Genomic DNA, 8,593 nt, shown 5'->3' with positions numbered 1-8,593 from the left:
CCCCACAGTTCTCAGGCCCTTTGCATTCTCCAGGCTCCCCAACATCAGCTTTGTCTTGGAACCCTGGGAGTAAAGCCTGCACTTGGCCTTTTCACGCCCCACCTCAGGCCAGCTGCTCTTGGACTCTGGCCTGCAAGTCGCCAAACACTGACTTAGTCCCGTATTCCCCGAGGCCCTCGCTCTCCGGCGCGGGCGGGCGAGGAGGTGGGTCTCTGGGCTGAGGGCGCACAGAGCAAAGGGCGACAGGGGCCCGGGCGGCGTGGGGCGGAGGGCGGGGCGCCCTGGGCCACACCGCGCGAGGCCCCGCCGGGGGAGCAGCGAGGTGGCGGCGCCCGAGGTCCCGGTCCCGCCGCGCCGCTCGGCGGCGACCCGGAAGGTCCCCGCGCCCGAGCCGGAAGGCGGGAGGGCGGGGCCTGCGTGCGGGCGCCTCCGGTCGGGGTGACCCTCGGCCCGCAGCCCCGTGTCCCCCGCAGGACGGCGGCGTCCGCGCAGCGCCGCGCGGGCCCCAGCAGGTGAAGGCGGGGCCGGCGGGCGCGTCGGGCGCGTCGGGCGCGGGGCGGCCGCTCGTGGGCGGGCGGGCGGTTCATTCATTTCCCGGCGGCGGCGCGGAGCGTGCGGGGCCGGAGGAAGCGGAAGCGCGAGCGGGGAGGGGGGGGGCAGGCGCCCGACCCGGCGGCACCCCGCGCCCCGCGCCGACCCGGGCCTGTCACCTGCCCCCGACCCGGGGGTGTTTGCGGCCCCCGCAGTAACCCCGGGGCGTGCGCGCCGCTTCCTGCGGCAACTCAGGCACCCGCGCGCCACCCCCCGCAGGGACCGGGCTGTGCGGGCGGCCCGCGGGGAGCCGGCCCGGGGGGTTCTGTGCGCTCGGGGGCGCACCCGGCCCCGCGGCGTTAGGGAAGAGCCGGAGGGGGGGCTGCTAACCGGGTGGCGGGGAGGCTGTGGGGTTGGTCCGCCGCGTCTGTAGCCCTCAACGAAGAGGGTCTGAGAGTCGGGACGCGACCCGGGTGGGAGGGGAGGCGGCGGGTGGGAGGGGAGATGGGGGGGGGGGGAGATGGGTGGGAGGGGAGACGGTGGGTGGGGGGGGAGATGGGTGGGAGGGGAGACGGTGGGTGGGGGGGGAGATGGGTGGGAGGGGAGACGGCGGGTGGGGGGTGGGAGGGGACGCGCTGGCACGCCCGTGGCTGGTGCGCCCGCGCAGCTGCGTCCGCCTGGAAGGCAGGGAAGGCAGGGCGAGCGCAGCCGGCTCTTCTGATTTTTCAACGGAGATGGAGTCTGAGGTACACGTGAAATCTCCTGATTTTTAATTTTTTTATATATCTTTATTGACTTTAGAGAGAGGAAAGGAGAGGGAGAGAGAGAGAAACATCCGTGATGAGAGCCATTGGTGGAGCCCGCAGCCCGGGCCTGTGCCCTGACCGGGAATCGAACCCCGATCGCCGGGTATCAGGTCGAGCTCAGTCGCTGAGCCCCCCGGCTCCTGATTTTCAAATACCAGCAACTGTTCACCTAGAAATAAAAAGCCGCTCAGGGTGAGAGCAGCGGCACCCATCTGAGGTCAGGAAGAGCAGCTCCTGGGAGCCTTGACCCGGGCAGAGCCCGGACGGTGCCCCCGGAGAAGACGGGCGGGTGTTGGAGAGGGGGGCGGCTCCGTCCGGGGGGGGCTCGGCCCGGTGAGCCGGTGACACGGGAAGCGGATCGCGCTGTTTCGGTCCCTGGCGCTCAGCCCAGGGCCACGCTGGCGGCCCTGCCTTATCTCTGCAAACAGTTCTGGAAGCCAGGCTGCCCGCCTTTCCTTTGCTCAGCTTCATGAGTGAACGGGGGTGCCCTCCTTCCCCGCTCTGAGTGGCTGCTGCCAGGCGCTGTCCCTTTGCAGTTAGGACACTATTTTATTATTGTGACATTCGTGTGCGGACAAGTCCTGACCTGGGAGAGGTGAAGGGCTCTCTCCCAGGGAGGAGGCGGTGCGCGTCCCGTCCGCCCGTGGTGGCCGCTGGCGAGCAGAGGGGCTGGGAGCCAGGAGGGGTGGGACACCCAGGACTCCCGCAGTCGGCACGGGCCCGGGCACACCTGAGTCCCCCTCCGGTCTCCTGGGCAGCCCTGCAGGGCCGGCCCCTCCACTGCCTCTCAAACCCCATTTGGCAAACAGACACATCTGGGGGACACCTATTGCAATTTCTGAACTCAAGGACCGAGCAGTGGCCGTCCGGTGTCCTGGGTAAGGCTCCTTCAGAGTCCTGCTGTCCAAAGCAAGGCTGAAGACCACCTGGGGCTGGTTGTGAAGGGCCGAGTCTTCCCCACCCGTGCTGACTGATACCTTCAGTGACCCTGTGTCCATGGGAAATCCCTAATCTCGAGAATGTCAGAGGGAAAGGGCAATTACAGGCCCTGGAGCGGGGACCCCTCTCAGCTCTCCTGGGACTGCAGAGAAGTTCTGATACCTGCCTGGGATATTGTAGGTCCACAGATTTGATCTGAGGACTCACAGTTTTCTCCCAGGACTGGGAGGATAATCGTACATGAGAGCCCGGTCTGAATTATTTGTGGTTCATAAAAACCCCTCATCTGACCAAAGACATTGAGCAATAGGCTGCCTGAAATGTCATCTGTTCCCTCAGCAACTGTTTGCATGAGTCAGCCCGAGGGAAAGGGGAGGAGAGCCCCGGCCTGGCTCCAGCTGAAGCTGAAGCTACACTTTGATTTTACTTCCCAGCCTTGCCAGCTGGGGGTGCTCTACCCCCAGGACCCTAGGCAGGGCCCACCCTGTCCTCCTGCCCTGCCATTTCCCCACCAGCCAGCTTGACCAACAGTCTTCTGACCCCTGGAATTGTAATGCCATCGTTCTGGAGGTCGAGTCCTGCTCCCGTACGGACCATGAGCACTCAAGGGCCTGGAACCGCTTTATTTTTTTTATTCTGTGACTGTCTCATCTCCTGCCTGGTCCCGGCCCATGAGCAGAGGTGGGTCGCCTTTTAAAGTGATAGCTTTTGGAAGCCAGGGGTGTAGATCAGTAGTGGGGTGTTGACCTAGAGCCATCATGTGGAGAGTCTGCAGGGTCCCCGCCCCGGGCAGTTGGCACACAGCCCTGCAGAGTCTAGCCTGTCGGTGCCTCACCTGGCTTACAGCCAGGAGTCTGACACCTGCTCAGGGCCCCCCAGCGGGCAGGTGCAGTCCTGTGTGTCCCCCTCTCTGGCTTGGCCTGAGCCAGTGCCCTGTCACCCGGAGGACGCGGGGCTGGGACTTGCTGCACTCTGCCTGGCTCTTCCTCCCCAGCGATGAACACGGTCAGTTCCGCTGTCACAGATTGGAGGTTACTCGGGGGCGTGGTGGGCCTTTCGTCCACTCTGCCGATCCTGCTTGCCTATTAACCAACCACAGCCCTGCTCTCTCAGTGACAGAGGACCTGTCACGTGACAGTGCTGTTGTCACCCCGTGGCAGAGCTTCGGTCCTCAGCAACCTAGGAAGAGTGAGCTGTGGGTGGAGACCCTCTCCCCAGAAGTCAAGCTGCGAGGCCGCCAAGATGCCCCTCGTGGTGGGAGACATCATGAAGCTGCTGTGCTCCGTTTCCGAGGCGAGGAAGATGAAGGCGGCCGTCAAGCACTCGGGAAGGGGCGCCCTGGTCACTGGTGCCGTGGCCTTTGTTGGTGGCTTGGTTGGTGGCCCACCGGGACTAGCAGTTGGTAAGTTCAGGTGCCTCACAGGGCAGCCAGCCTCATGGGTGTGGGACAAGGGCCTCAAGTCCACGAGGCCTCGTGTAAGTCATGCCCTGCGTAAGGACCTGGTGAGTTGAGGTTGCTTTTATGACATGAGCTTTGTGTACATAATGTGTCCTGGTGAAAACACACATCCTTGTGTGTCTCACACCTGGAGGGTGCCCTGCCCAGGGATGTGCCCTGGAGTCAGAGATCTCAGGGTGTCCCTTGGGCAGTCTGCTCCCCCTTACCCCTGTCATCATTGTAGGTCGCCGCAGCAGGGACCAGGGAGGGAGCTGGGATTCGTGGGGCTCCTGCTAGAAGCACATACTGTCTGGCTGTTCATATCAGCTGTTCAGAGAGCGGCCCCATTCCCCAGTTGAAAAGTCCAATGCAGGAAAAGCAGCCAGCTGTCTTTTTCAGTGTCACCTGCCCCTTGTCTTACAACCTGCTTCCATGTTGGAACCTGTTTCTGGCAACAAATGAGGTTTGGCTGATTTCCCATGGATCAGGGAGAATTCCTGGGTGACCCCAACAATGGGCTGTGGCTCAAACTGTGGGCTAGAGTGGGGTTCAAGCCTGCCTTGGGTAGGGGCCTGTGATGGACCCTGCAGCCAGGAGCACCTGCTGAAGGTGTGGCCTGGCACCCAGGCTCAGCACACATTTACTGATGGCCTCCTGGGTGCTGGCAGCTCGCACCAGGCTGCGGGGGTCTTGAAGAGTTTGGCCTCTTGGAAGTCCTTTCTGGAAGCTGGAGAGGTGACCAGTTTCTGCCCAGGGAGGCTCCTGTTCCCAGCATTTCACCAGTGTAGTGGGGAAAGCTCAGTGAGACTTGTAATTGGTTTCCTCCCTGGATGCTGCTCTCCTTCCAGGCAGGGGGAGCCTGTCCAAGGGCAGTGTTCGGCCCCCAGGACATGAGGCTGGCCTCTCCCTGGCCAGGTGGGGGGTGTCCCCGGTGCCTCCCAAGATGGTGCTGCCTGGTGGGGCTGAGCCCGCTGTTTCTGCTCGGGAATGTGCCCACTCGTCATGACGGGACGAACTCTCAGCGAGCTCCCCAGGCCTTCATTTATGAACAGGCCCAAACTAACTGAACTTTCCTTGTCTCCTAGGGGGCGCTGTCGGAGGGCTCTTAGGGGCCTGGATGACAAGTGGGCAGTTTAAGCCCGTCCCTCAGATCCTAATGGAGCTGCCGCCTGCTGAGCAGGAGAAGCTGTTCAACCAGGTCACAGCTATTGTCCAGAACCTGGAGTGGACAGATGCCGTGCAGCTGACCATGCTGGTCATGGGCAGTGAGGCCCTGCAGCAGCGGCTGCTGACCTTGCTGGTGGGCTACATCACCAAGGAGCTCCAGGCTGAAGTGCAGTATGGCGACTAGCCCCCGGGGCAGGGGTCTTGCAGGAGGTGACGGGGGCTGGGCTGCCCCACTCTGCCCTGCATCACCTTAACAGCAGTGAGCTCCTGCAGAAGAGGTTCTGCTGGGCTGGATCCTGCTCTTGAAAATACCGATGAGGACCTCGTGTGGTGTGACCACATGCGAAGCAGGTGCCAAGCAGAGGTGTGCCTGTGGCTGACACAGGGACAGTTTATGAGACCGCTCTCCCGACATGAGCCTGGAGGGTGTCGTGCTCAGCCACTGATCTGTGAAGGTGACTTCTGTCCCAGGCACCCATTGCAGGACTGGGCCCTGTCTGGGCCCAGGGTGTAGGGACCTGGCAGCCAGCCCTGAAGGAATCATGCCAACCTCCTGAGAGCACCCCCTGCCCCCAGGCCCTTCCAAGTGGCCTGGGGGCACCAAGTGCACCCAGTCCTTCCCCACCAGCCTGGCCTTACTTTCCTTCTGGATTCTGCTTTTTGATTTAACTGCTTTCAGTACTAGGTGTTGCTCTTTGTAAGTGGTAGGATCAGGATCACAAACCATCTCTAAGAAGTTTCCACCCACTGGAAGTTTCTCAAACACTGTTCCTGCTTTTAGAACCATAGCTGCACTGTCTTCAGACATGATACATTTCCTGAAGTCTTTGTCCCACACCTTTCCTGTGAAGCATCTCTAACCCAGGCACCGTTTGCTCCCAGCAGGAACAAAGGGCAGGTATGGGGTTGATGGCTTTAAAACATGAAAGGGAGCCCTGGATTCCCTGCCTGTCACCTGCCTTTCCAGGCTGCTTGGGCCTCCCTATGCTGCCAGGGTGCACCTTCCCGGCCTCCCTGGGGGTACGGGGGCAGGGAGAGGCCCTCCAACCCAGGAGGGTCAGATCCCGCATCTCCACCTGTATAAAGAAAACTTGAGGGTGAATTCAAACCCACGGTGCTTAAGGAAGGATGGAGCCTTTGTCTCTCAGAGAATTGCTCTCCAGCTGCCTCATCCAGCACAGGCCATACTCCAGGAGTTGACCGGCTGCCTCAATCATTTCTGTGCTGCTTGAGGGGTGGGCAGGGAGGGCCATTTGGATGATTCTCTTCAGAGAAGGTGACTGGGGGTTATTCATGTGGGGTCCTCTGCCAGCCCCAGGGCCACAGGGGTCCCTGCCCAGAGGCCAGAGGTCCCACGTGGATGTCCACTGAAGCCCCTCCCCTGCCGGCCTGCCTTACCCCTGGGAAAACAGCATGGGGAGGAGATGGCCCCACTCCGGACCCAGCTGCGCTGGATGCTGCAGGCCTTGCTGAGCAAGTCGCCTGTGACTAGCTGGGGCCTGGGTGGCTTGCAGTGGGCTTTGGGCTGAGAGCTGCCTAGCCCTCGAGGCCCCGCTTCCTCAGGAGCTGAAAGTACTTACCTGGCTCTCCTTTAGGCTCTCTCAGCTCTTGGGCTTTTAGTATTTCCTTGTGAAAAATCTCCATTTCCTTATTTTTGAATAGGCCACACCAGCCTGGCAGAAAACCAGGCACAAACAGGAGGGTTCCTTCTCTGCCGACCCCGGCCCAGCCCCCCCCAGATGCAGCCCCTCTTATCAATCAACGCCTGTGCATTCTGTTTTAAAATCATGTTTGAAAATGAGTCCTTTCCTTTTATTTGTCAATGTTTATTGCTGAAGACTTGGACAAACCCAGAAGAGTATAATAAAATAGAAAGTGCTACAAATTCCACCTCTCGGACAACCACTATTAAACCTGGTACATTTTGTGCAATCTTGTAACGCTATGTGTGTGTTTCTATCGCTTTTTCATTCTTGCTGCTTAGGCCCCACTGAATCCTTTTGCCGATTAACATTAGTGCTATAACTTGGAAGTGTTGCCAGCGTGAGTGGCAGCTGTGAAATCTGTCGCACTTAACTGTCCCCGCCTGCTGCGGCTGCCATCGTGCCGCGTGGACATTTTTGTGCTCATGTTCTGCTCATATTTTGGCTCATGAGAGATGGTCTGTAGGTAGATCCCTCAAAGTGAAGTTGCTGGTTTAGGAAGTTACAGTATTTTTAAGGCTCTTACTGTATTTGGTCAAGATCCCCTCCAGGGAAGCAGGACTGTCCGTGTGTCTCCCAGCCACGGGGTTCGGGCATCGCCGTGTGTCCTCACCCAGAAATGGGATGAGAGTGTCAACCTTTCTTAATTTGATGGGTGATTACCGATGTCTTGGTTCGGTTTGTTTTTCTCTGGATTGCAAGTAGGGTGCCGAGGGTCCCCAGGTCTGTGGCGGAGGCCCAGGGAGGTGCAGGGGCCCTGGCCTGAGCAGAGGGCTGGCTCTACCTGTGGCTGGTGGGCTGGTGGCAGGTGGTCTGGTGACTTTGCTGGGGAGCGGCCAGGGGGCTGGCCAGCGTGGTGAGGGGCAGCTTGGGGGGAAGCCTTGGTGTGGGGAACCATCAGTTATACAAAGGAGCCATTGCTCTCAGCTGGTTACTAGCCTGCTCCAGTGTCGACGTGACGGTGTCGAGTGAGGTTTTTCACAGGCAGATGGTGTGTTTTTAGGTAGAATGAACTTTATCTTCTGCTTTCTGCACCTGGCTCAGAGGTGAGTGCGCGGGCTGCTGCAATGCAGCAGGGCAGGTGGCAGGGCTGGGCCCAGGCTGGAGGGAAGCTGGCCTTGCCCTGCACTCCCTTGGAGGTACCATCTAGTAGGCAAAGTGGGCCTGACATTTCCCTCCATCCTGGGGCACCTGCCAGGCCAGGATGTGGCTCCACAAGGGGCTGTTTTATGAGTCCCCGTGGAGGGGGTGGAGCATCCATGCCCTCTCCTGTTGTTCCACCCTCCCTGCACCTCCACCTGTCACCAACCCCAAAGCTCCCTAAACCCTGTACTTGTGGGATTTTTATGGACCTGATAATGGAGAAAATAATGAAATAAGCATTATTAAGAGAGCCGCTTGAAAAGGAAGTCTCATGGCTCAGTTCTTGGAACCGCCGTGAAGCCGCTCACCTGTTGCTACACTTGGCTCGGGCCAACTGCAAACCCCCTGGATCACTGACTGCCACACGACATCCAGGGACTTCCCTCCTTGTCATCATGGTGACCAGATCCTTCACCTTGGAAGGGGCCCATCCATTTGACACTGTTACCCCCACTTACATAATAGGACTAATGGATCCCAGCTGACCTGGCCAACGTCCTTCAGGTACATGGAGGACCACAGTGAGAACAGCTTGTGGTTTTGCACTTTATAAACCCTGCCTTTCTTTGTTCCCCTCAGAGCACAATCTAGGTTGCTACCTGGATCTTGGCCCTGGGTCCTGGACTGTAATCTCGCCTTTGCCCAAATGCATGCAATCTGCAGCCCCTCTCCCTTTCTGGAGGATGGGGCACAACCGAAAGATCCACGCTTCTAGCTGTGGCCTGATCTTTCTGGTGCATACTCAGTGTTGCCTCATTAGAGCAAAGGACACTCCTGTCACGCAGGAAACTCCAAGGGTTTTAGCAGCTCTGTGCCAGGAACCAGAGGCAGGGACCAATACATGTTTTTTGCATTAGTTCACACCA

At 59.7% G+C, this 8,593-nt stretch overlaps 1 protein-coding gene across 7 annotated transcripts; it reads left to right on the top strand.

Annotated features, from left to right (window-relative positions):
* Window positions 1-288: 288 nt before the first annotated feature.
* Window positions 289-6,813, top strand: LOC308547380 (protein C19orf12 homolog). Of its 7 annotated transcripts, none has more exons than XM_081117671.1 (4): window positions 401-512; window positions 2,792-2,957; window positions 3,437-3,678; window positions 4,800-6,813. In XM_081117671.1, the coding sequence occupies exons 2-4, from the start codon at window positions 2,830-2,832 to the stop codon at window positions 5,063-5,065; spliced, it is 636 nt and encodes a 211-aa protein (XP_080973797.1). In that variant the 5' UTR covers window positions 401-512; window positions 2,792-2,829; the 3' UTR covers window positions 5,066-6,813. The 7 variants fall into 7 exon arrangements, with proteins under 7 accessions (XP_080973792.1, XP_080973796.1, XP_080973797.1 ...); XM_081117669.1 differs by having other exon boundaries at window positions 2,711-2,957; XM_081117667.1 differs by having other exon boundaries at window positions 402-512; window positions 2,711-2,957; window positions 3,390-3,678.
* The last annotated feature ends 1,780 nt before the right edge of the window (window positions 6,814-8,593 follow it).

The sequence above is a fragment of the Miniopterus schreibersii genome (assembly GCF_964146895.1).
Source record: "Miniopterus schreibersii genome assembly, chromosome: 18".
Classification (NCBI taxonomy): Eukaryota; Metazoa; Chordata; class Mammalia; order Chiroptera; family Miniopteridae; genus Miniopterus; species Miniopterus schreibersii.
The sequence above is the reverse complement of the archived record's forward strand: the minus strand, read 5'-3'. Positions and strand labels throughout refer to the sequence as shown.

Excerpts from the sequence above, each read along its gene's own strand:
- LOC308547380 (XM_081117671.1), top strand. The coding sequence starts at position 2,830 with ATGCCATCGTTCTGGAGGTCGAGTCCTGCTCCCGTACGGACCATGAGC. Across the intron at positions 2,958-3,436 it reads GTCCCGGCCCATGAGCAGAG|AGCTTCGGTCCTCAGCAACC; the intron begins GTGGGTCGCCTT and ends ACCCCGTGGCAG. Across the intron at positions 3,679-4,799 it reads CCCACCGGGACTAGCAGTTG|GGGGCGCTGTCGGAGGGCTC; the intron begins GTAAGTTCAGGT and ends CTTGTCTCCTAG.